A 27,308-nucleotide genomic window follows, 5' to 3' on the forward strand; every position below is an offset into this window, starting at 1 on the left:
ATATATATACAGTATATGTATATTAATTCTGATAAGCATTTCTGCTCACCTCAACATGGTTTGATGAACATTAAGCTCTAATATTAGTAACAGTGTTTTGGCTGTACTCTTGCTTATTTTTTTTATGGTTTTAACAAAATCCTCACTGAAAAAAGTTACAAAGACCTACATGTAAATAGGTAATAATAATAAAAATAATAATGAAAAATAATATAAAACATATTTAAAAAATTTTACTTTTTTTTTTTTTTACCTTTATAGGTAAAAATAAGAATAATAAAATAAATATGTATACTTTTTTTCCAGTGAAGATTTTGCTAGAAACCTTAAAATAATTTAAAAAGTGGACAAGAGTACAGCCAAACTACTGATGATGAAAAGACATGCGGACTGTTACAAATGTTATAGCTTAATGTTCAACGAGCCACATTGAGGTGACCATAAACGCTGATTAATATGTGCTCGTTGTGCTCATTAGCACTTTGGTTTGGACGTGTCGGTCTGTGGATGGCATGACCTGATGTCAGTATTGTAAGAGGATCCAGTACCTGTTACTGTAGTTGGGATGAGTCCATTGTAATATATGTGGGTGTGTGACCCTGGCTATTACCCACAGGTGAAACAACACTGTTTTTGGATCGACCTGAGAGAGCAGCGGCCCAGCAGCTTCAGCTTGTCGCAGAAGCGAGAGGAAAGGGTGTTCTTCCTGCAAACTGGAGCTGGATGAGAAGAAAGAAATGCCATGAAACACTGCAGCACAGATAATATCTAGATTATTTAGAGTAAGGTTTGTCACAAAAAACCCAAAGACAGACTGTAATGTCGTAGACATTGCGTTCGTGTGATAGTGGAGCTGCTGGGACAGACAGACAGACAGACAGAAAGATTGAGCGTTACAAACCTTTGTTGGTCTTGCATTCCTGCATATTGCACTTCCTGAGTGTTTCTGGTTTGGAAATCTTCTCACAGAGGCTGTTTGGCATGAGGGCCGAATCCTGCTCACTCACACAGTTGACTTCACGCTGCTGCTGACCCCCACCACAACTCACAGAGCACTGCACAGTCAAACACAAACAGAGTGATAATTTAGTCTACTACTAGGACTATTACAACTGCCAGAAAAGTTTTTTTTGTTTTTTTTAAATGGCAAACAACATTTAGAAATGCCCTCAATGCCTCGAGGAAATCTCAATCATGTGTGACTGACCTCGTCCCAGTCCTCAGCCTTCCAGTGAGTGCAGGGCTTTAGACTGCACGGCTCTGTGCCGTTTGGCCTCAGTGTGGTGCTGCAGCGATGAGGCTCGGGGCAGTACACCAGCCGCTCCCTGACGCCTTCGCCACAGCTGCCAGAGCACTGAGGAAAACACAACGGTTTAAGAGAACAGGAATTTAAATCCTGAGTGTAATATAGTAGAGGCTACGTCTTGTAAAAGAACAATGAAATCCATATGAATTACTTGTAAACAAAACACAAATCGTTCACATATATAGCAGATTGGTTATTTAAAAAAAAGCAATTTATGTAACATGCAACAGTGATTTGAACTTTCAACATTAAATGGTCAGTCATCAGTTCCCCCAAATTATACTGTGTATATCTTGAGGATGGATACCTCAAAATCTAGGCAAATAAAACCAAAACTATCTGCATGTACTATCATCATACTCATCATCATCATAGCATCTACTGGAGGTAAGACAGACAGTATCAAGACAGTAATTATAATATATAATATGGGCACATCCCCATATGCACAACATTTCTGTTTATATGATTATGGTTGTACTTTATTAATCCCTAATCTCTGCCATACAATGAAACAAGAAAAGGTAAAATAGATAAAACATAGCAATGTAATACAAAACACTATTAGACACCGTTATATAAATAGAAATAGAAAGTGAATCCCATGTTTTAGTGGATGGATTTATTATCATTTTGGAATGGTGTTTGACTCCATGGATAAGGTCCTTGATTTATATAAACATGTATAACTCTTTAAAGCTGTAAATGATGCCAAAAATATAGTATATGATTATATATATATATATGAGATGTGATGTGTATCATGCTCCTACCGGTCCCCAGGGTGATGCACTCCAGGTCATACAGGGCTTGTGGGAGCAAGTCAAGGTGCTGACGGGTCTACTGGACACAGCTTGACAGTGAAACGGTCTGAGGGGACGTTTGCTCTGAGAATCGACACACTGGACATCACGGTACCTTCGTCCCACCACCGCACAGTGATCTGGACACTGAGGAGAACATCACAGTGCAATAAAACGGCTCAGAAATACAGGACAAGTGAGAACTGCGACAGAAACAAACCCATTTCATCAAATGGAAAAGTAACAAGGATAATAAGTGGAATTATAATTAAGTATTGAGTGTAATGAATTAAGTGGATTCAGTGACAGGAGGAAATCTAACGTTACTCACGCTGCTCCAGCTGCCGCTGTGCCAGGTGGCACAGGGCTGCAGGTGACATGTGCGCGCAGGCTCAGGTCTCTTCATGCTGGCACAGTCCTCGTCGTTCTGGGAGCTGCACGCTACCGTCCTCCATATCGCTCCAATCCCACACGTTGTTGAACACTGAGGAGGGAGGGGGATTTTCTGATTAAAACTAGCCTGATTATTTATGTGTGCAATTGGGTGATAAACTGATTAAAGTGACATGTGGGGCAATAATATTATAAAGTAGATATTTTAGGAATCTCAAAAAGAACAAACAGAAATTCTTTAAGAACTGTATGTTAGGTTACTTTTCACTGGATCATGAACATTAAAGTGCAGCTAGCTAATCCCCCAACTAACTGTCTGTTGTTTTTAAACCACATTATGCAGTTGCAAGCAGACAGTTTTGAAAACTCCCCTTTTTTGCTGCCAAACAGCTGACTTTGATGAAGAAATTGTTGTATTAATACTAAACTAATTTCCCAACATCCACGTATGCTTATTGTTGGTCTTCTCTACAGCTGCAACGACTAATCAATCAGTTGTCAACTATTAAATTAATCACCAACTATTTTGATAATCAATTAATCGGTTCAAGTAATTTTTAAGAAAAGAAAAAATTCTCTGATTCCAGCTTCTTAAATGTGAATATTTTCTGGTTTCTTTACTCCTCTATGACAGAAAACTGAATATCTTTTGAGTTGTTGACAAAAGAAGACATTTGAGGACGTCATCTTGGGCTTTGGGAAACACTGATCAACATTTTTATAGACCAAGGAACTAACTGATTTATGAAACAATGAGTTAATCGACAATGAAAATCTTAGTTGCATCATTAGTTGCAGGTCTAGTCTTCTGCATTTTCTGGTAATGCTTTTTTGACATTCCCATACTGAGGCTGAAAACCTGCATAACAAAGTTTCATTGAAGCATCTGTAGAGAGTTTTCTGTCCCACTAGGAACTCCAGTTCCATGGAAGAAAAATGACTTAACACTTAAACAATTAAAAAATAAGGCAACGAAACGCTCACTGTGATAGATTACATAAATTTCATGTCTGGAGGACAATTTTCGAAGCTTTATATCAAATACACCAAATACCTCGATATCGATATTGCGACGATATTGTAGGTTTGACTACTGGTGCTTTCACAAAAGATTTACTCAATAAGATTTTTGATAATCATCAGTAATGTGGATATAATTACTAAGTGGGTGACATCACTTTACTGTAATGCAGCCTTCAAAACCAGGAACACTTAGGCTTTTTTACGATATCCAAAATCTAAGACAATGTCTAGTCTCATATCATGATATCGATATAATATCGATATATTGCCCAGCCCTAATAGCAGCATGTCTGGACGGGAGGATCTTTAGAAGTTATGGTATGCCTTGGAAAATGTCCAGCATTAATGTCATGTCTGTGTGCTACGTGCTAATCTACTGGTATGGTTCTTTATAGAGTCGGATAATATGGTCATAAAATGTCTGCACCCACCTCGCTCCAGTTTCCTACAACCCAGAATATATCCTTCCTGACCGGCTCTCTGGCCTTCACGTTGCTCTGGTCACTGACGGAGCCGGGACTCTCTGCTCGCTGGTTTTGGTTCTTGGAGCGACTGCCTTTGGACCAGGACGAGGGCTTTTTAGCACGAGAGACAGAACTGTTTTTCTTGGGCGCCACCGCCGGCTTCTTTAGTTTAATGACCTTCACGGTGGACTGGGGCAACGCTGCGGTGGTGAATGGCTTTCTTGCAGTTGTGGAAGGAGCTTGTGTCGTGTGGTGCATGGGAGTGGTGAGGGGAACGCTGTGTGTCCGGGGGCTGCGTGGGTTGATACGAGGGGTGGTGTGGGGGTTGATACGGAGGGTGGTGTGGGGGTTGGAGACGGGATAGTGGTGAGTGGTCTTTTCCCATGTTTTAGTGCTGGTGTGTGGAGTAGAGTGGGTGATGGTGGGTGCTTCGGTTGTGTGCGTTGTAGGAGGACTTGTTTGTAAAGTGGGTGTGATGAGTATGTGTGGTGCTGGCGTGGTTGAGTTAAGAGGATTTTTGAGGGGTGTAGATGTGGCAACATCCAGGTCAATAATCCCCTCCTCCTCTGGTGTCCTATCCTCAACAACATAATCATATCCTGGAGTATACATCACCACATCTGGCGTACTTCCCTCCTCTCCCTCTTCCCTCTCTTCTACCTTTTCCTTCTCCACGCCATTTCCTTTTCTGTCCTTTTCAGCAGAATCTTCTTTAGATGGGAAAACTTTCTCTCTCTCATCCTTATTTGTTCTCACTTTAACATCGAGCTCATCTGTGTTTATGATTGTGGTTTTAGGGGTTGAAACGGATGTGGTGGTAGGGATGAAAGCAGTTGTCGTCTCTTTGGTGGTTGTTTTCTTCCTCACGGTGATAGCAGCTGTGGGTACAGCTGTGGCCGTGGAGCTCGTGGGAGCCCAGGTAGGCGCAGGTGTTGGATGCTTGGGTGGGTGGCTCTTAGGCGGGGAGATGCGGCGGTATTTAGGAGGAGGCCCGGGTCGTCTACGGAGACTTGAGTTAGGGCAGCTCTGCAGGGCGCACAGTGATCTGGACCGAGGCTTGGTTGAGAGGTCACAGCTCTTCTTGGGCGTTAGTGCACACGTGACTGTACGTGAGCGAACACTTCCTCCACATGAGACTGGGCACTGCAAAGGAGGAAGAAAACACACATTAACTTATAAAAGAACAAAGTCAGAGAGATAAAAGCGACAGAGAAAACAGAATAACAAACGGAAGAAAACGTACCTCTTCCCAGTTGCCGACAGCCCAGTCCTGTCCACAGGGTATGTCTCTGTTGCACGGCACCAGAGGTTTGGGTTTAAGGAGATGCTTGCACTCGACAGGATGGAGCACCCTTTCCTCCCCAGAGACTGTACGAACACAGAGCACCGTTCGCTTCCGCACCCCGTCTGATCCACAGTTGGCTGTACAGTGCTGCCAGCCGCCCACCCACCACCTGAGGAAGAGGCAATATGGAGTCATAGGAGTGCCATAATAAAGAATAAATCTGTAAAAGGATAAAAAAATAAATGTGGAAATACAAAGAGGAATAAAAAGAAGAATATATAAGTAAATACAAAAAATTAAAAAAAAAAGAATAAATAAGTAAATAAAAAATGTGGAAATATAAAGAGAAAGAAATAAAATACAAAATAAATGTAGAATAATTCTAAGCATTTTCATTGATTTTCACATTTATTTGTTCAATTATTTTGTATATATTTATTTATATATTTTTAAATACTGTATATATGTATTTTATACATTATTCATTTTTTTCTGTACATTTCTAATTTTGTTTTAATTATTTATTTTGATATGATGTAATTTATTTTAATCCCATTATTTTTCCTTTACTGAAATCAAAACAATACTTTTTAAATACCCTGTTTTGAGGAAAATAATTTTGTTTCTACAACAAAACCCTTTTTTCATTTTACCAAAGTTCTAAAATGTTTTATTTTCTCGAAACACAAACAACTGTTCAAGAACTTTACCGAAATAAAATAGTCTAAAACTGGCCAAATATTGATTTAAATCAGGAACTATGTCATCAAAGAATAAGTAAACACTGATGCCAACTTTCTGTACTTGTGTTCTACGAACACATTTAAGTCGTTACCAAAAAAGTATTCAGGTTCCATAAGTGATTGAAATAATTTGTTTCATTGGTTGAATTTTTGCTGTTTGAGGGGGCGAGTAACTGATAAATCTAGATTAGGCAGTGAAACAATTTCCTTTTACTTAAACCAGCCATAATATTTGATGGATAGCCTGGTGACGCTCCAATATTATACCTGCAATGATCCACAAGAAATATTTATATAACTAAAACCACAGTACAATGTGTGTTCAGGTCATAATAGTACTGACAGTGACTGAAAAACAGCTAAAGAGTGTTTGAGAGTAAGAACCTTGCAGGACAATCCATATTCTTGCATTTTCTGTGTCGGTCTTCTAGACGGCTGGCTGAGTCACACAGAGACTCGTCCACTACGCCCACGTCCACCTCAAAGCACCGCGTAGGCTGGTGCTGCTCACCTAAAAACATCCAGGAAGTCAGAAAGCAGCAGAACTAAAATGAAATCCTCCATCTACCACACATTTATAGAATGAGATTTCTTCTTGTCAACCGACCTAAGCCACAGGTGGTGCTGCAGTCCGTCCACGCCCCGTGCCTCCACCTGAAAATGGGCTCGATGACCTCATTTCCTGTCCCTTTGGTTTTCTTGATGGTGTACTCGTACTTTATACCGTGGTTCTTCTCTTGAAACAGCAACTGGAGAGCCACATTAATTATTATGCAGAATATCATTTCAACATTAAAATCTTTGACATATTTATCAGAGACTATGTTTACATGCAAACTAATATTCCACTATTATTCTGAATATGACAATATTCCTAATTTGATACGGGTCATGTAAACAGCATATTTCGTTTAGATTATTCTGAATGGAGCATTTTCCGATTAAGACATGTGGGATATGCCGATATTATTCAGGTTTTAGGAGCATTCTTTGGACACGTATACAGGACATTCAGAATATCCATCCTGATTGGGGTTTTTACGGCAGTTTGTGACACACGCAAACTCTGTGCGTTGTATACAAACCAACCAGTCGACAGTTTGCAGAGATGCATGCCCAAAAGCAAAGAAGGAGAAACACGCCTACTTTTAAACATTATGAAAGACTTGGATATCAACAGGTTTTTGGATATGCGCAAATATCGTAACGCCGACCTTTTCAAGAAGGTGGTTGAAGGAATAAAAGAAGGAGGCGGTGTTTGCATGGTCAAACAAGTCTGCCACCACTGGTGGAAAAAACATATTTTGACGCAGAGAAGCAAAATGGCACAAGCGGCTCGTGCCGTTCTACTTTTCCATATTTTGACGTGATTAACGGCATGTTAGGGCATCGACCTCTGTCAAACACAACCGAGAATGGCGTCGACGTGGGATTCACAGGCCCCGGTGATGAGGATGCTTTGAGGTCCTCAAATGGACCAGATGATGATAATGATGATGATAATGGAAAGAATAGGGAAAGACAGACTGGGTAGCCACTTGTTTAGCTAAATGGTTTGTTTGTAGGTCAGCATGAAGTACGTAATGGGGACATTTTGCGTTAATCGTAATATGTAAGGCTGCATGTAAACAGGAATATTAGCAGAATATTCATGTTCATTAGCCATGTAAACGGCTTAGTAGGATTTTTTCGGAAGGGCAAAAACCGTCACATTTGGTGCACGTAAATGTAGTCAATTTCTCATCAATTTGAGTCCAGTATCTGGTGTCTTTGAAGCATTTGAGAAAACAATTGCTTAGAACAATTGCTTTATTATTATACTATCCTTCACCCAGAAATGTATAGGCTGGAAAACATGCAACGTTTGCACGCTCTGATTGGTTGGTTATCCTTGACGTCCCTTTTTTCTATCCCTTATTGGTTGAAATCCCCCTACACAGACACTGGGTACAAATGTAAATTACTGTTTACTTCTATACATCTCAGAAAACTGAAACACTCCCTTCAAACACATTAAACCTCTGTATTGTGATGGCCTACCTGCAGCATGACCGGCTGTTTGGTGGGTCCAGGAGCGGTGAGGTTCTCCATGTTCCCGCTGCGTTCGTAGTAGAACGTCGTCCCGCCGGCCTCGTACTCCCCGTTCCACTGGATGATGAAGTTGCCGTTGAGGAAGTACTCCTCCTCCGACGCCTCGCTCCTCAGAGCCAGGAAGTTACCTGCCTCCTCCACTTCCTTTACCAGGATGTCCCGCGCCCCCTCAGGTATCACGCCCACGTCCACGTACCCTGGGGAGAGTGGAGAGCGGAGTCAGAGTCACAGCGAGGTAATGGATGGCCCACCATGGCTGCTGCCACACTCACATCCAGACTACCAGACAGTCTCCCTCTGATCTTTAATAGAGGGTGGGCTCAGTCTGTGGGGGTGGTTGGCATGTGTGTGTGCGTGTGCGTATTCGGCGTGGGGGGCACTGCCCTGTCTGTTTTTTATTGTGTGTGGATGGGGGGGGGCTGGATGGGGGAGGACGAAAGCAGCTATGAGTAGGCCTCTGGAGTTTAATGATGTTTGTGGGAAGGTGTGTGTGTTTCTGTGTTTGTGCAAAGGAGGGGGAGGTCTGCCCTCGCTCTAAGCCTTTTGAAGTCTTACACATCTGGGCTGGTTATCTGGAAAGGATGCTGTGCAGGGAAAACACACACAGACAGAGAGAGAGAGAGAGAGAGAGAGAGAGAGAGAGAGGGAAAGAAGGAAGGATGTTGTTTTAGAGTCTCTTTCTCTATTAATCTGTCTTCGTCGGGTGTTGATTCTGCATGTGAGTTATGCTTTTCCAAGCACAGTAAAATCAGCCAAAGACATGTCAGTCTTTAGGCAAACATCGGCCTGCAGGCGCACACACCAGCCGTGTACAGCAGGACAAACAGCTGCACAGTGTGGACAAGGAGGTTGCCATGACAACAAAGGAACAACACAATTGTGTAATGCTAATGAACTGTCCTGAAATGACTTTCCGCCTGTAGACATAAATTTGTATTCTGTGCTTTTTCACACTGTTCTGGTGGGTACATCAAAGCGTCTCCTCATTAGTACGTTGCCTGTTTTGTGTTACCGCAATTTTATAATTGGATCAATTCTCATGTCTGGATAATTCAATTTGTGTCCAGCTGTTCAGATATCCTTTGTGTTAAACTCACCAAAGCCTTCTCCTTCATTAAACGACTTGTAGACCGTCTTACAGCTCGTGCCATCGCCCAAGCAGACTCCGCAGCGATCCTCCACAGCGTTTGAGTCAATGCCATAGTCGCAGCCTACCGCCTACAGACAAAACACACGTAAATATACAATCGGACACATTACAGAGTCACGTAAGATTGAGGTTTGCACAGAAAAACTCCTCCCTCCGTTATACTATCTCATATCCTGGTCCTCTATAACCCCCCCTCGTCTCTTTTAGTCTCTTACCCAGCCACACTACCTTGCACACTCCGTTGACGCAGATGTTTCTGGACTTGTTGTTCATGAAGCACGGCGTCCCGTCCGTCACAGTATCAAGCATCTTCTCGGAGAAATACTCAACGACTGGTCGACAGTGCAGCTCGCAGGGGTTTACTAAAGATGGTCGAAGGTTGGAGAAAAGAGGAGTTTCATTTAGGTTAATTACATTTAAATGTGAGTTCAGTGTACTAATGCAAAGCCAAACTATCAGGAACAGGACATGGTTGGGAAGTAACTAGGGTTGTCAAAGTTAACGAGATAATAACTCGATGACGCAAATTAGTTTTAACTTCTTTTTTAAAGCTAGAGAGAAGATACTGGTATCATATGAAACTAGAAAATCTAAGAAATCTGTTGGTACCAAGCATGTCATTCTTAGCGAAGGAGGCTAAATGACGCTCCAAATTTACACTAAACTTTGGCGAGGAAAAACTGTCATGGCCATTTTCAAAGGGGTCCCTTGACCTCTGACCTCAAGATATGTGAATGAAAATGGGTTCTATGGGTACCCACGAGTCTCCCCTTTACAGACATGCCCACTTTATGATAATCACATGCAGTTTGGGGCAAGTCATAGTCAAGTCAGCACACTGACACACTGACAGCTGTTGTTGCCTGTTGGGCTGCAGTTTGCTATGTTATGATCTGAGCATATTATTTTATGCTAAATGCAGTACCTGTGAGGGTTTCTGGACAATATTTGTCATTGTTTTGTGTTGTTAATTGATTTCCAATAATAAATATATACATACATTTGTATAAAGCAGCATATTTGTCCATTCCATGTGGATAAGAGTATTAAATACTTGACAAATCTCCTTTTAAGGTACATTTTGAACAGATAATAAATGTGATTAATTTGCCATTAATCATGTTTAACTATAGATAATCATACGATTAATTGCAATTCAATATTTTAATCAATTGACAGCCCTAGAAGTAACTGATCACATGTAATCAGGATTACATAATAATAATAAAAATTATTACATTTTTTTTTTTTTTTTTTTTTTTAAAGTAACTATAATCCGCCCAGAATACATTTGAAAACATGTGCAATCAGATTATAGTTACATTGTCAAAAATTACTTGATTACATTTTTGATTACGTCTTTAAATAATACATTTAACATGTTTTTGTAATGGTAATTTGATTCGTATAATAATATAATATGTTCTATTATATATCAAATTAAGTTTTGTTCTAGTTTTGTCAGTGATGATTTTCAAATTTTAGTTTTTTAATGATGATTTATAGATAGTGGAGTTTTTGTTCCTTTTTATTTACAATGAAAATGATGAACATTTTGAGCTTGTCTTGTGTAACACGAGCAAAGTCCTCCATGTGGTCTTTGATTTAAAACAGCTGCAACAAAAACTTATACAAAAGAATGTTTTAAAATACACACACAGTACACCTGTAGTTTGTGCCAGTGCTGTTTTTGTGAAGGTAATCTGATTTGACCAACTGTAAATGCTGAATATGCTAAATTTATTTTATTTGCATTGAAAATGCTTTGAGAAGAGAAACAAATAATATTTGTGGAACTAAAACTGTGTGGTGGCATCCATTGTATAAATTGAATGCTTTTTGATTCTTTTTGGATTACTTCAAAATCAAACATTAAAAATAATGCAGATTAAATTAATTTTTTTTGTAATTCAACAAAGTTACTATGTAATTTGTATTCAGTAACTGAGTACATTTCAAAGTAATCTGAGCCAACCCTGGGAGCAGATGATGAAGCAAACTTTTCATTGAGACATTTTTGTATAATTTCTAACAAACAAACAAAAAACGAATGAGCCCAATAAAACTGTAGAAACAGTGATCTGAATTTGGGAAAATGAAACAAAGCACAAAAAGAATGCGTGCAGACAATTACTGCACTGAACTGCACTGAAACATTAATGTCCCTGCTGAGATACAGTAGAGCTGCATCACTGAAGGTTTTCTAGTGTAAATGCTGCCCTCTGTTGGGTGAAATATACAATTGCAGCTACAGATATGAAAAGAGGGCTACTGGCATAAGTGTGTCTGTCTATCTGTAGTATCTGATTTTATATTTGAGGCTGTGATCACTTACATGGGTTAGACACAGGAATCCACGTGTAGAGCTCGTTTTGGTACGGCACTGTGTCAAACTCACTGCACAGCATCTCTCGAAAGGTCGGTTTATCATTCTGGCAGGGTTTAGTGTTACAGGTCCGATAACGTTTCCTTTCCCCCGTGCAGTACTTGCCCCCAAACTCTGGTCTATGGAAAACACAGAAGCACATATTGAATCAACCATATGATCAGTTTCAGGATGCCATGTATAAGCTTATAATAATTTTGAATTTTGAATTAGTTTTTATTATATTTTAGTTTTGACTTTTTGTTTTCATTTTAGTTTAGTTTTAATTCGGAGTGCGTTTGCTAGTTTAGTTTCAGTTTTTATATAATAGTTTTAGTTAATTTTTTTTAGAGACAGGTATAATGTCTCAAAAATATATATACCAATTCATGTTTAATATTCACGCTACTTTAGCGAGAGAAATTGCGGCATGAAACCATCTCCTGGAAGATCAAGTCTGTTCAAATTCTGTGGTTCAATGTCACGAGAGTTGACGGAAATTCTTGCTGCCTCCTTTTTTCGTTAGGAACTGAAAAACAAAAACTGTAATGAATTTACGTTCAATTTTATTTAATTTTTATTACTTTTTTTACTGAGGCAATATCGTTGCACTTCAGTTTAGTTTTAATTTTTTCCTTAAAGGGACTGTTTGTAACTTTTTAAGCGTATAAATGTACCGGGTCGGGACACATGCGCGCTCGCATATGCGCATTCGCGTGTGGCCGCTGCCTCTCCTCCGCTGCCTGCCTGCCTTCACTCAGACAGCGCGCGCGTTCTCGCTCAGCTCGCTCCACCTCTAGACGTGAACACGCACTCGTTCCACACTGCAGAAGAGTTAGTTTAGCTCTGAGAATATCTAGTGAATGCACAGTGGACGTTTGTGCAGAAATAAATGCTGCAGCTCCTCCAGACCAACAGAGGTTTTGCGTGTCTTGGGAAGTAACGGGGCTCCGCAGAGAGAAACGTTACCGTCTCGCTACCGACCGGTTGCCAGTGTCTTCCTGCTCTCTCCGGCTGCGGGCGGAGAGAGCAGGGAGACACGCTGCAGAGCCCCGCTGCTGAAGCCTGCGCTGAGGCAGGAGAAGCAAACACAGTATCAGCATGAAGCACGAGCCCGACGCTGACTTTCGTTGATTTCACGGCCACAGGTGTCGCTGTTAACAAGCATTTCTGAAAGTTACAAATAGTCCCTTTAATTTCAGTTTTAGTTTACTATAATAACCCTGGTCATGTGTTGTCGAAGACATGTTAATGAACTGCAAGACAATTTTAATTACAGAAAGAAGAGGGTGAGAAATAGTTCAATGGCAGCTCTTACTTAGGGTTGCTACACTCCCTCTCTGCTGACTGAACTCCAGTTCCACAGGTCCTGGAACAATGAGACCACGTACTCCACTGTCCCCAGCCTCCATTCACCGTCTCTGGGAGTTTACCCACAATCACACACTCTCCTGAGATACACCACTGTAGGAGAAAATAACACACTAGTAATATGACACATTTAATACTCAAGGCTCTGCGTCAGCACCACCCTCGTATCCGTAGTGTTAAACCATCTCCATCCTCAGGCTAATGAAATCAACACCTTAACAAGACAAAGCAACTGGCACCACCCACCTTCTCTGGTCCACAGCGAGTGCCGTCTATAGGCGAGTCCAGTTTGGAGCGACAGGAGCCGTTCACTGAACACCAAAGGATCTGGCAAATGTTCTGAAAGAGACAGTAATCCACAAACAATGAGGAAAGGACTATTTTATAAAAGATTTCTGACATTTTCAGTAGGTGTTTAGATGCACGATACTCACATCAACCTCGTGGCAGAAGGTGGCGTTTGGGCCGTATTGGAGCTGGCACTGGTGGTGTGTGGTGTAGCGGACACCGAGGCGAGCCAGCGGGGTGGTTAGGTCTCTCTTGGATGGACGGTCATCCAGACAGAAACCCCAGCCACGACTGAGACAGACAAACAAAGATGTGATGTTGAATGTGTGACCTTTTGAAAGAGATGAAGAAGAGAAAGGGGGCACAAGGTGTGGTGGTTGAGACTGATACCTGACAGAAACAAAAAGAGAAAACTGAAAGGTCAACAGGAGAAACCCTTGCTTGTGGCTACTAGCATGCTTTGAACATTCAGCAAAAGTTACAAAAATCTTATACTGCACTACAGTCTCCTAGCCCAGTATTAAAGGGGACATATCATGCTAATTTTCAGGTTCATATTTATATTTTGGGTTTCTACCAGAACATGTTTACATGCTTTAATGTTAAAAAATCAAATTTTTTCCTCATACTGTCTGTTTGAATATGCCTGTATCCACCCGCTGTCTGAAACGCTCCGTTTTATCGCCTGTCTCTTTAAGGCCTCCTCCTGCAAAAACCCAGACTGCTCCGATTGGCTTGCAAGAAAAATATGACGCACGTTTGCAATGGTAGTTCTCAAGCCGTGGGTAGAGATATTAGGATGAAGGGCGATATATTAGGCTCGTTCGAGATGAGCCAGGCCTGCGCAGAATCGATCACCTTCGATCGGCGCACAATGTTCATGCCGGTTGGATTTGTGTCCGACGCGATCCCGACTTGCGACAACCTCACGAGATTGAGGCGGCCGCAATTTTTAAAACCAGGTGCCGTAGTTGCTCTTCGCCGACTGCAAGACCCAGGGCATGATGGGAAATGCCAGGCTGTCGCCTGATCAAAGAGCTGATTGGTTCTTAGTTTTGACAACAAACACCATGTGTTGTAGAAAATCCTAATTTTCTGTGTAATTGTAATATTTAACTCTAAATTGTAGGATATTATCTCATGTTGTGCAATTGAATGTCGGACAAAAAAAGTCTGAAAAGACAGATCTGAAAAATGTCCGAAATAAAAGATCTGAAAAATGTCCGAAAAAATGTCGGAAAATGCCCCAAAAAAAAGTCTGAAAAATGTCCGAAATTTTTTTTTTTAAAAAAATGTCCGAAAAAAATGTAAAAAAAAAACTTTGTAATATGTGAAAAATATAAATTTCAGAGAAAAAAAAGTCTGAAAAAATGTCCAAAAAAAGTCTGGAATATGTCTGAAAATTTCCAAGAAAAAAAGTCTGAAAAAACAGATCTGAAAAATGTCAGAAAAAAAAGATCTGAAAAATGTCCGAAAAAAAAGCCTAAGAAATGTCCGAACAAAAAGTCTAAAAAAATGTCTGAAAATTTCCGAGAAAAACAGTCTAAAAAAACAGATCTGAAAATTGCCCGAAAAAAAAGTCTGAAAAAATGTCCAAAAAATGTCTGGAATATGTCTGAAAAAAAAGTCTGAAAAATGTCAGAAAAAAATGTCAGAAAAAAAAGATTTGAAAAAGTCTGAAAAAAAAGTCTGAAAAATGTCCGAAAAAAAAAATCCGAAAATTGCCCGAAAAAAAAATGTGAAAAAATGTCCAAAAAAAGTCTGGAATATGTTTGAAAATTTTTGAGAAAAAAAGTCTGAAAAAACAGATCTGAAAATTCCCCGAAAAAAAAGTCTGAAAAAATGTCCAAAAAAAGTCTGGAATATGTCTGAAAATTTCCGAGAAAGAAAGTCTGAAAAAACAGATCTGAAAAATGTCAGAAAAAAAAGTCTGAAAAATGTCCGAAAAAAAAGTCTGAAAAAAAAGATCTGAAAAATGTCTGAAAAAAAAGATCTGAAAAAGTCTGAAAAAAAAGTCTGAAAAATGTCCGAAACAAAAAGTCTGAAAAAATGTACGAAAAAAAAGATCGGAAAAATGTCGGACAGGCAGCCCACAAAAAACTGACTGGGTTGTCTTATTTCACAGTTTGTAGGTTGGTAGACACTCCAGACACCCAACTGTATGAAGCAACTATTCTAATAGCAAAACATGCTGATTCTCGAAGTTTGGTGGGTCAAAGTTCAACAAACATGAACTCTGACTTTGCTTCAGGTGAAATTGTTGTTGTCAGAAAGGAATTCTTGAATTCACTATTTACACAGTAAAATAATGAGAGTCAAAGCAAACATTTGCAGGTAAGTGTGACCGTCCTCCAGTGTTCCTTTAGGTTTTCTTGCTTTTCTGTCATTTGATGGATTTTCTGGCTTCAAATGAATTGCGCTTATTCATCATATTTGCACTTTTGACGTTTGTCATGGTTTGCTACACCTGAATGTCTTTATAACTTTGCTCTTTCTTCCAACACGCACCACACCCATTGTGGATTTATGGATAATTTTCACTGCTTCCATTCAAATCCACACTAGCATATCCACTTTATCTGCATCCAGGAGGAGTCACTGCTTGTTTGGAAATTACTCCCATTTTCACAATGATCTCACAACCCTGGTAATACATACAATTTACAGACCACCTGTGTGTTCCCCACGAAGAAAAAACAGTATTAAAACAGAGTGAATGATGTTATAGTTTTATGATTCATGACTTCAGAATAAAGTATGAATCCAGCCTTACTCAAGGAAGCGTGTGATGTATTCTTTGGAGCAGGAGGACCAAGTGAGAGGCGAGCTGTCATACATCAGCTGTCTGGACATGATGAACGGGTGCCTCCCCGCCAGCTCACAGTCGTTCCCCTGACCATCATGATGGATTCCAAAGCTGCGTTCAAACACAACCAACATGACCAATTATGATATTATCTTCACACAAAGAAATGTTTCACAAGAATGGACGGCCTTCAGCGGTTGGACCTGCAAAAACCTGATTGTGCCTCTGAACAAACAACTTGTTGATCTTAATAGAATTCTACAGCAACGTGTCCCAATCCTGTGATAAAAGCACGTAACACATTTGTTTCCAAATTTAAAAAATCCAGTCCAAAGTCATTTGATGACTTTTGTTGGTGCATGTCTTACATAATTTCCTGTTAGTACAACGCAGTAAAGTACTTTCATTTCTTGCCCAAACAGAATACCGTGAAGATTTGTACATAACGTATTCATTGCAGAGAGGCAAAGTCCCTCCCCTTCAGGTGGACCACCGTGGGACCTTGTTGTGCCAGTCAATTTAAATTTGTATGTGTACCGTTGCCATTGCAACCGCTGTAGCGGTCTAACTTCGTGTAAACCAACTTGTGGCAAGTTTTCTTTGTTTTAACCTTTATTTCTTATAATAAAGAAGACATCTTACATTTTCAAGGGCATTTACCAACAAATCACTTCAGGAAACGGGCCGTTGATTTCTCTGTCTAAAGACAACTTACAAGTACATAAATTACGGCAAGTCGCGGACTCACTTATGCTGGCGTGACGTGTAAAACAACAGCATTGGCGTCTAATGTGTGTGTGTGTGTGTGCGTGTAGTCCTGCCTTTTCGGCTGTCCCTTTTACAAGTGAGAAGAAAGAAAGTATGAATTGGCCTTAACAGACGTCGATTTGGCACTTTACGTCCGCACTGACGTGGGTTGTCACCATAACAACTAACAACAATCGCTATTATCTTTCGTACTAGTCAAATGACCACGCCAAACATTTAATGTCTGTTCTACTCCTATTCTAGTTCTATGGATTGAACTGACACTGAAGCTACAACTCAACAACGCTCTAGATTAGAAAAATGGGGTTAAAGAAAATCCCAAAGATGAGAACAAATCAAGCTTTTCTGTCTGTTCACTTCCACTGTGATTAAATGATCTACACCCACATCACATCAATCTCAGGTATCAATCTTTGTTTATGTTTGGTTACCAGATACTAACTATTAGGGCTGATGCCAGGAAATTTAATGACACAACTGTATAACCAATCATGGTAACGAGATGCTTTCTTTGTCACATGGCCCATTGTTACGATATTCCATTATTCAGGGTTTCACACACAGACCTGTGGCCCATTTCATGAGCGACGGTAAAGGCGACAGGTAGCCCTGAGTCCTCGTTGATGTTGCAGCTGCGGTGCGGTTGACACATCCCAGACAGATGAGACAGACCCAGAGTCTCACAGGGCTGGTTCATTCCAGCACAGATGTCTTTCCTGGGGAGGAAACACAAACACATTATGTACATGCCATATTTCCACCATAGGAGGGCCTCGCATCAGAGCACATCATCTATCGAGATAGCAGCTGACCTACAAGTGCATGTGTGTTTGTGTGACACTTGCCTAGTAACCAACACAGCCACGTCATGATGAGCCGGGTGTGTGTCACTCTGGGGGTTGAGGTTTTTCTGCCAAGCACAGAAACTGGACAAAGTGGTGTCGGCATGGTGAACGATCTTCAACCCTTTCTGCAACAAACAGCAGAATTAGAAATAACATTCTGCACATCTTTGGCATCATTTGGATATTTTTATATTCTGTCATTTGAGAAAATGTTGAGATTATTTTTGACCCTGAAGAAAAATGTTTGTTTTCATTTTTTCACAGGGAATTAAGTCTGCAGTGTAGGGCCGCCCACTCTTAGTCGATAAGTCGACTAATCAGTTGTTTTTTCAGGTTTTTTTCCATGCTGAATGACTTATTTCCAAGAAACTAATGAGCACATCTCTGGTAAACACAAGATTTAAAGTTGTGCTTTTGTGTGATTCCTGGTGGAGAAACTCAGTTTCATAGATCTGTTGATTAAATCAACTAATCGATTGGTCGACTAAGAATTTCTTTGGGCGAGGACGGCTCTAGTGCAACGTCAGCTACAGAGCAGTAACCCGTAGAGGTACGTAGGTATATATAGTTTGCGTTCCAGCAGGGACATACAGGTGTTCATTACACTAGTGATGACGGGAGTTTTTATAAGGTTTAATGTGTGATCAGACATTTTTATTGGGACAAACAGGATTTTGATTGTTTTTATGGTCGGTTTGTTGGATTTGTCACACTCTTTGCTATACGTGGAAGTCTGAGTCTATAAATCAAGGTGAGTTTAATGTTTAATGGTGCTTGGATCGTCAGCTGGATACTCTGGAGCTTGAACCACAGCCAAATGAAGGAAGTCTCCCAGTTTACTTCACCTCCTAACTCCCCCACTGAGGAATGCTTCATAGATGTGCTTAGTGTTTATCTTGTTCTAACTTTAATACATGCGTTGTGAAAGAAAGAAATCACATAAAAGTTTCTCGAGGAAACTCTTTCAGGAAAGTGTTACCTCTTCTCCCTGGAGTAGAATGAGGCGAACCAAGATGACGTGGATGGCGTTCCCAATACTGGCATCATGAAAGATCCCAGCCACCTGTCAACATAGAAACCATTCACCACTAAAAGTATCACTTAGAGCAGATGTAAAGAGTAAAATCTAATTCTAACTCCTCACCATGTTCATGATGGTGAAGATGTAGGACTCCACGTTATCACTGCCGTGGTATTCGATGAGTTTGGCGTCAGCCACCACCATGGTCTCCACCCACCGCTCTCTGCTGACCGAGCGCTGCGAGCGGGACTGAGCCTGATCCTCCCCACTCTGCTGCTCCCTCTCCCACTCCTCCCTCTCCCTCTCCACCTGGACAGAGTCACTGGGAGCATCTAAAGCGTGGATAATGGGAGACATCACTTGCAGTACACTTGTGGCTTATCCTCGCTTGACACAGGCGCAGACACTTGTGTACAATTACACAAACATCTGCAGCTTCATACACACAAATTCAGTTACACACCTTGAACTCCACAGAGGCTGGGTGTCTCTTTGGACTCAAGACTGCGTTTCTTTCTCTGACTTTCTGTTGTAACTCTTGGATAGACGATATGGGGCTCTGGAGTCCCTGCAGGCTCATCGGGAGACTTCTGAATGGGTTCAATAAAGTAGTGTCCCTCTGGCAGCGAGAAGAAGCCTCTCTGAGGAAAAGAAAAATGACACAGATGAATATGCATCGAGTAGAAATGAGCATGTTTAGGTTTTCATCAATCATTTCCTGTGCACTGAAAGGTCACAAATCTGAAAAATAGGGCAAATATATTGTCTCAATTATTATGGACATGATGTTATGCTCAGTTACAGCTCCAAATTGTTAATAAAGATTAAAAAGATTATTCATTTTATCCCAAAATCTTTCCAAATACAGATTTAAGTCTCTTCTTTTGTGTTATACCATTTACAAGTGCAACAACAGATCACCAAAAACTGTAGTGTTTCAATAATTCCCACACTTAAAAGGTGAGAGGTTGGACTGTTTCTGCTGAAAAGGGCATTCCTCAGTAATTTCCATCTGGGTGGAATCCATCATTAGCCAACAAGATCTGAATATGTTATGCTTTCTCCTTCCCCGAGGCACATTCTCTGTCTGCGGCAGCCGCAGCAGCAACACAAAGAGTTTTTCCTAAGCATGCCATGCATGTTCTTACTGGTGCAGACTATTCATTTGCTGATCGGCGAGGTCTTCTGGCGAACGCACACATAGACAAGTACAGAGATACGCGCCCCCACACACAAATACATGAAAACAAAGCAAACACAAAAGAGGCTTCTGTCAAATCTCTTGACTTTTCATTGTAAACACACACATAATGAATGTTTCACCTCCAGCGAACTGTTTGCATGTTCTCTTCGTTAAGTTGATTGTGTGTGTGTGTGAGCCCAAACAAGCCCAGACTGTTCCCGGATGAACCTCTCCCTTTAAACCAGCTTGCACTGACTGAGAGAGAGAGATGCATAATTATTTTAATGGCCAGACAGATGCAATACGCATAACTTGAGTAAAATAGTTTGAAGTTTGCATGTTAAAATGTTCATGCACACTAATAAATGTATCCAGGATATATATAAAACACGCTTAACGTAATAATGTCAAGGCCAACTCGAAGAATTCTTAAAAATATGCTTGTTGCATCTGATTCTTGGATCTCCTCTCAGTGTTTGAGGAGCCAAAGACAGATGTGGAAAATTAGGTCACGCAGTGCTTACAGTTTGGCTAGTTGTGGTCCCCGGGGTCTACCCTGCTGTTTACTGCAGCTCCTCACTATTCAGCTTTCTGGGTCATCCTGACATGTTTTATATGTGTTTCTTGGGACACGTGTTTCAACTACATTCATTCAGCAGCCCGCAGAGCTCAGAATGAGTATCCAGTTTCTCCATTCAGGGAGTTCAGAAAGGACAAATCTAGAGGAGCACTCCCTTTGGAAAGACTATGTTTCTCCACCTGTTACAACCAACCTTGTAAAATAACAGAGCTTTCACAACCTGGAACAGAAACTTTGTAGCTCAGGCTTCTTATTTCATGTAAAATCCCCAGGAGTACAACAATAACGTAGCAGATCATAAACAAAAGTCCTTTGTATATGTCAAAACTAGGATTAAAGTGACGGCAGGCGGTATATTTTTGGCATCATTGGGCAAAAAAATTCCATAATAATCTTTCAGCATATTGTGATTCAAGTGTTCTGAGAGAAACACTTCTGCTTCTCCTCATGGCTCTGTTTTCAGGCTTTAGAAAATCTAGAGAGAGAGAGAGCGTTTCTATTGGCTGTGCACCGGCTGGTGGGCGGTGCTTGGTATTTCCTCAACTGATGTCAACATGGCTGCCGGGTAACAAACTTTCTCATTTTACAGCTAAACAGTACACTACAAGATGATTCTGAAAACATTTGAGGAGAGAAATAGGCATTACAGTAACAGATTATTGATTCATATTTGATCAGCGCTGCCTAGTTTGACCGCTTGATCGGAGTTTGCGAGTGATTGACAGCTGCTCAGAGACGGCAGCTCGGCTCTGATTGGTTGTTTTCCTCCGGTCTTTGAAATCTTGCAGATGCCGTTAGGAGCACCGGAGGACACAGATGCATATGATTTTTTTCAGATTATCTGTCTCATGCACTACAGTCAGGATATAGTGACTGTTTCATAGAAATCACTTTTTTTAACCATATCCCCTCCTTTCTACCCACTGCAGCTTTAAATAAAGCAATAAGAAAGGCTTTCCCACTGACTCAGAGTGTGGCCTTCATCCAGGGGTCTCTGAGTTGCGGTGGACTCATGCACAAAGCATGCAAGGCTGATATGTCAACTGGGAACGCTTCCCTGTGCAGAAAACACTGATTTCCCCGTTGCTCTGTATCTCATTCACACACTCTCTTTGCCAGGATTAACATTTTGCCAGATTAAGATTTGTTTTTGCATCTGCATCATCTCAAACTCGTACAAAAATGTACGATGCATACAAGGCCGCCCTACTATATGTTTTCCTGAGCGTTAAACCTCCAAGTGAGTCCCAGCAGCGAGAAGCAGGTGGTTGAGTGCAGATCAACCAGGAAGGAATGCTACAGAGAGGCCCATCCAAACATTCAGACCATCGCTCTGCATGATCTGTATGATCTGCATACCAAATGCTGTCCCGTCGTGCAACGCGGCCTGCAAGGCTCTGCTTGTACGGTGTGTTTATGGTGTTACTTGTGATCCTTAAATGACCAGGTACAGATCCTGTGTGATGTCTGTGCTCAACACACAAAGACAACTTGAAAGGATACCAACTAGGACTTCCATTTGAACTAAAATAGGGGATTATTTCACAACAGTTTTTCCTCTAAATCCCGTTTGATGCCAGATCAAACAGCGCTGGACTAGAGTTCACTTCTGCCACCTCTTCTGCCACCTCCTGCCCTCCTCCTCCTCCTCACCATTAATCCCCCTCCACTGACCTAGAGGAAGCGTGCGAGGGTGTGAGGTGCCAGAGTCAGGGGAGGTTACCATAACACAGGTCTGTGTTCTAAATACATCGGCCATGTGGAACTGCTTTACTTCTGTTTCCTGCTTCTGTGGGTTTTGTAGTGCCGGCCAACTGGGTCTGGAATAAAGTCCTTGCTGTTACACAGCCTGTGGCCTCAGCAGTGATTAGTGGGACACAAGGAGAGGTGGGGGCGGATGGTGCTCATTACTGCAATATGATTAATCACAACTATTTTCTGCCAAACTAACTTTTCTTGATAATTACAGGTTTCACTACAGATAGATAATTCTGCCTGTGAGCTAATTTCTTCCTCAGAGGTCAAAGACATTATCATTTTTCATCTGCATAGTGCAAAGAAACATGCATTTAAGTGAGCAAAATACCAATATAATGGGTCTGAACTTGCATGATCTTTTGTATTGTGCCTCAGGGATTAAAAAAAGGCTCCACTGAGAAAGCTTCAGCTTTGCTTGAATTGAAGGTTTTCCCAGGGAAACAAAAAAGGACACTGACAGCAACCTCCATCCAGTCCTCATGGTTTCACATGTACAGTAAATAGCAGGTGAAGGGTGAACTTGATCTTTGTAAATGCATTATCACCTGTAAAGTAAATATGGCTCACTGCAGCACAGCTCCATTTGTTTGAGCAAATGTATTTCTCAACCAGAAGTGGGAGTTTAAAGGGATAGTTCGGGTGTTTTGAAGTGGGGTTGTATGAGGTACTTATCCATAGCCGGTGTATTACCTACAGTAGATGACGGTCGGCACGCCCCCAGCATCGAGAAACAGACAGGAGCACCGACACTGGAGCAAAGCATTACAGTGCTGTGGACGGGGACGGCAGAAAAATGTATTTTAGCCACCTAAAAAAATTAACATCCGTTTAAGTGTACGCTATATTTTGAATATTTTCCGACGCTAACTGAACTGAAAGTGAAACTTATCTGTACTGTTTTTGTCATCTGAGCCCGCTGGCTTTGGAGAGAGCATAGATAAGTGTCACTTTCAGTTCAGTTCCCCGTCGGAAAGGAGAAGGAAAGGGCTGTCTGACGGCAAGATGAAGCGGTGAAAATATTCTAAATAGAGCGTACACTTTGATGGATATTGATTTTTTAGGTGGCTAAAATATGTTTTTCTGCTGGCCCCGTCCACAGCACTGTATTGCTTTGCTCTGGCGCCGGTGCACCAGTCTGTTTCTTCAAACTGGGGCCGTGCAGAACATCATCTACTCTAGGTAATACAACTAGTATGGATAAGTACCTCATACAACCCCACTTCAAAACACCCGAACTATCCCTTCAAGACGTGTTAACAATATTGTGGCTTTTATGATCCTGCTCTGTCACCTATTCTGTACCTGACTTCCTTTATTTTGTTCAGCCATCCAAGCACAGCCAGATGACAACACAACCATCTCACCTGCCCACAACTATAGCTCAAGGCAGCTATTTCTTGACAAGTTCTGTTGTGGAAACATATCGCAAAGTGATTTTCTTCATCAACAAAGACAAGAGCAATTTCATTGTGAGACTGCTGATCAACACGAGAGGTGGATAATTAGCACTATTAAAACCAATAATTTGAGTAAAAGCTGAAACGATTAGTTGATTAAACTATTAGTACATCAAGAAAAAAAATGAATTCTCAACTATTTTGATAATTGAGTTTCAATTATTTTTCAAGCAAAGTGCCAAAAAGTTCCTTGTCTTTTATAATAGTAAACAGAATATATTTGGACTGTTGGTTGGACAAATCAAACAATTTGAAGACTGTAAGGGGCATTTTTCATTATTTTCTGATATTTTATAGACCAAATGAATAATCAATAAATGAAGAAAATAAACGTCAGATTCATTGATAATGAAAAAAATCATTAGTTGCATGCCTAATTTGAGTGCTCTAGTGCAGTAGTTCTCAACCTTTTTTGTGTCAAGGACGCCTAAATTGGTACACATTACATCACGGACCCCCATTTGATAAGATTTCCTTTTCAGGGACGTCCATCTGAAAAGATTTTGGTTATTAGATGTGATTAAGAGCATAATTCTCTAGTTGTCAACTACAGTTGAGGAGATAACAGTGGAGGAAGTGAAACCTATGATCAGAATAATCACTCTTAAGACTCTTACTCACATTGGGTTCACTTCTATAGTGAATTAAACAGTGAAAATAAACTATTCTTCGTTATTTGGGGACCCCCTGGAACTCCCCTGGTTGAGAACCACTGTGGTTTACATCAGATAATCGGAAAAACTGCCCTCCTAACTATTGTAAACCAATGGTAAATGTTAGATATGTCTTTGTCATGTTGTATATTTTTGTTCCGCATGTTTCCTGTTTGTTTAAAGCCTTTAGTAACTCCAGTCTTGTGCTACATAAACAAAAGATTATCATGAATCTATATTTCGAAGCAGTCCATCTCTCTCTCCATCTCCTGAGGGGGAATGACCTCCACAACAGCTGGCAGGGTTTCCCTCCCACATCTGTCTGGCTGAGTCTTGCTGTTTAGTGGTCCCTTTGTGGTTTTAGCTGCTATAAACCGTCGTCCACAGAACAGAAAATCAGCGTAATAGATCACGGTGGTTCCCCTGGTAGGTTGGAGAGAAGGGACACACTGGAGCGTTCGGGATTGCAGAGAAAAGAAGCCCTCTAGACGCGGTAGGTTGTAGATAATTGGAATTTAGAGCGACATAGCACGCTTCTCAAATGAACTGCATTTACAAGATTTTGGCAGGAAGAGGCAGTGCAACCCACACAAACATAACAAGAGACGCAGGAGGCAAGACCCTGCAGGAGAGGCATTCCTGTTGTGACACAATCAAACACGAACTCCGAAACATTCTTCAGGACTAAAACTGACACATCCCATCATTTCAGAGCCGGGAAGCTCCTCCTTTTCCACAACCTCTTGAATGGTGAATTGGTGAAAGAAGGTCTTAAAAACTCTAACCCTTCATCTCCAGAAATGTTCATATGGTGCATATCACTTCTCATAATTAAAATTCTTCATATGTTGAGCTGCTCTCTGGTCTATCTGTGGTCCAGCTGTCTTCTCTCCTTTGTAGTTGAACTACTTTTTTGATTAGAAACATTTCAGCAAAAGTGAAGAAAAAAAAAAATTCTCAGAACAAAACGTATGGCCCTATTTCCTGGCTCTGCATCTGTCAAACCTTTTTATTCCAGTCTATATAAAATGTGCCGACATGTATTACTGGAGCCCTATCTCAGTGCAGAACAAAGTACCACTGGTGGGGGTTGCAGAGAGTGAATGAATGAATGAATGAGTGAGGGTGAGAGTACAGAAGGAAAACATCTGAAAGACAAAGATGACAGAAAGGGTCTCATGGTTGGCCGAGAAGCAGCAGCCGTCAGCGGGTCTGCAGCACAGTCGTTCTGCAAATAGTGTCAGGAAGTCTTTGAAGGGCAAACTAACACACGGGGCACTGTCAGATGGAAGGGCTTGCTCAACTAAACCACATACCAGCTTCCTCAGAGTGATGCCCCCCTTTCTCCTGCGTATTAAAAAGAAAACGACCTGCCAAAAGCATTTTGATTTTTCAAAGAGATATGACCTTCAGTTCAGATTTAGGGAGGGAGAGTCTGCATAAAAGCTTCATGTGGATTAGAGGCTTCAATTTGATGAATGAGACAGAAGTGTGTTTGTAAGACAGTGTGATTCCTTACCAGTCCTTTACAGGTGCTGATGGCAGCAGTTCCTCTTACATCATTGGCTTCTACTGTGCCGAGGAGGTGACAGGAGTTCACCTCAGAGCGGTGATGCTCGGTCCTGTTGGCGCTGCCGTTCCTCCTCTCCAGGATGTAGTCACTTGAGACCAGGTGATTGTTTGCAGTCAAATTAAACATTAAAGCGCGACCCTCGTAGTTGACCTTGTAGTAAACCTGTCCCTCAGGGGCGAGGGGTCGGAGGTCACGCCTGACTCTCCCATCCTTGAAGTGGTGAGCCAGAGAGTGGGAGATGAACTCTCCATCAGCGGTGGTTTTCACTGGGTGGACGGTGGACAGATCTGACTGGGGCAACTCACCTGCAGGATAAAACACAACAGAAGGGTCCCAACAGGTGTGATGCATTGCACTTTTATATTCAGTGCATTAGTATGCATGCACTTAACCATACAAACTTTCATGCATTCAATTCATACATGCACAGCTTCTGTTGTAGCTGCACCACACTGACCTTGTTCTGCAAAGAGGGAGAAGAGTCTGCCAGAGTCGGAGAGCTCTTCGTGGCCGGCTGCCAAAATGAAAACAAAGTGCAGAAGGAAGAGACCCGGGCAGTCCTGCGAACATCGCATATTTCATGTAACCAAACTCAAACCACTGCAGAAGAGTCGTGTGCTTTGGGGTTGCATTGGGGTTGCAGTGGCGTTAGAGGCGACCACTTGGATCCTGCGCTGCGCTGTGTCATGACATGAACACGCTCACTAATCTCCACTCACGAAGGCAAACACACACCGAGGAGGAGGACTGGAGAGCCTGAGCTGGTTTAAAGAGGGAGAAAGCTCTCCGGCTCTGGGGAGGAAGGAGGAGGAGAGGAGGAGGAGGAGGAGGAGGAGTGTTCTTTGTGGGCCAGTGTCTACTTTCCTTGCAGGAGTAGCAGCAGAGAGGAAGAAGCTTCATTGATTTGAATGAACTAACCTGCTCTGTCTGTCTGTCATCTGTCCAGACTTGCACCAAATCCTGCACCAGAGGCGCATCATTAACGCCAGACTCTTTACTGCCTCTCCAAGACAAGGCTAGAGATAATGACGTGGAACATTTTCTTCCCTGCAGGTGCTAACAGAAGTTATCAAAGTTGTACAACCTGTGCCCAGCAGTGTTGCCAGATCTGTTTGACAGTTTCCACCCTAATCATAATTTAAAATCTTTGGGCAACATCCAGGGAACTGAGAAGTGAAGCCAATGCTGAAGTGCCTTAAACTTGCATTCTTTCTAATAGCCAGCAGGGGGCGACTCATCTGGTTGCAAAAAGAAGAAGTCTGATAGTAGCTATAGAAGTCTATGAGAAAATGAGCCTACTTCTCACTTGATTTATTACCTCAGTAAACATTGTAAACATGAGTTTATGGTCTCAGTCGCTAGTTTCAAGTCTTCTTCAATAC

General features: G+C 41.4%; 1 protein-coding gene across 1 annotated transcript; it reads right to left on the minus strand.

Moving 5' to 3' along the window:
• Positions 1–27,308, minus strand: LOC141769815 (A disintegrin and metalloproteinase with thrombospondin motifs 12-like). The gene is made up of 24 exons (XM_074639247.1): positions 26,384–27,308; positions 25,873–26,231; positions 19,186–19,363; positions 18,846–19,054; positions 18,681–18,764; positions 17,702–17,826; positions 17,423–17,572; positions 16,056–16,199; positions 13,429–13,573; positions 13,241–13,333; positions 12,942–13,087; positions 11,594–11,763; positions 9,487–9,620; positions 9,206–9,326; positions 8,058–8,305; positions 6,625–6,766; positions 6,402–6,528; positions 5,233–5,443; positions 3,957–5,132; positions 2,441–2,593; positions 2,080–2,256; positions 1,208–1,354; positions 902–1,055; positions 1–719 (listed from the first exon to the last, which is right to left on the minus strand). Exons 1-24 carry the CDS (start codon positions 26,499–26,501, stop codon positions 607–609), a joined length of 4,824 nt encoding a protein of 1,607 aa, XP_074495348.1. The 5' UTR covers positions 26,502–27,308; the 3' UTR covers positions 1–606.

This window comes from Sebastes fasciatus, chromosome 6 (genome assembly GCF_043250625.1).
Source record: "Sebastes fasciatus isolate fSebFas1 chromosome 6, fSebFas1.pri, whole genome shotgun sequence".
NCBI lineage: Eukaryota > Metazoa > Chordata > Actinopteri > Perciformes > Sebastidae > Sebastes > Sebastes fasciatus.

What these genes read in the sequence shown, in the direction of transcription:
- LOC141769815 (XM_074639247.1), bottom strand. Translation starts at nt 26,501, where the DNA reads ATGCGATGTTCGCAGGACTGCCCGGGTCTCTTCCTTCTGCACTTTGTT. An exon ending in GTGGCTGTGTTGGTTACTAG is followed by an intron (nt 17,573 to 17,701) that starts GCAAGTGTCACA and finishes TTTCCTCCCCAG; the next exon opens with GAAAGACATCTGTGCTGGAA. An exon ending in ACAGCGGCAGCTGGAGCAGC is followed by an intron (nt 2,257 to 2,440) that starts GTGAGTAACGTT and finishes TGTTCTCCTCAG; the next exon opens with TGTCCAGATCACTGTGCGGT.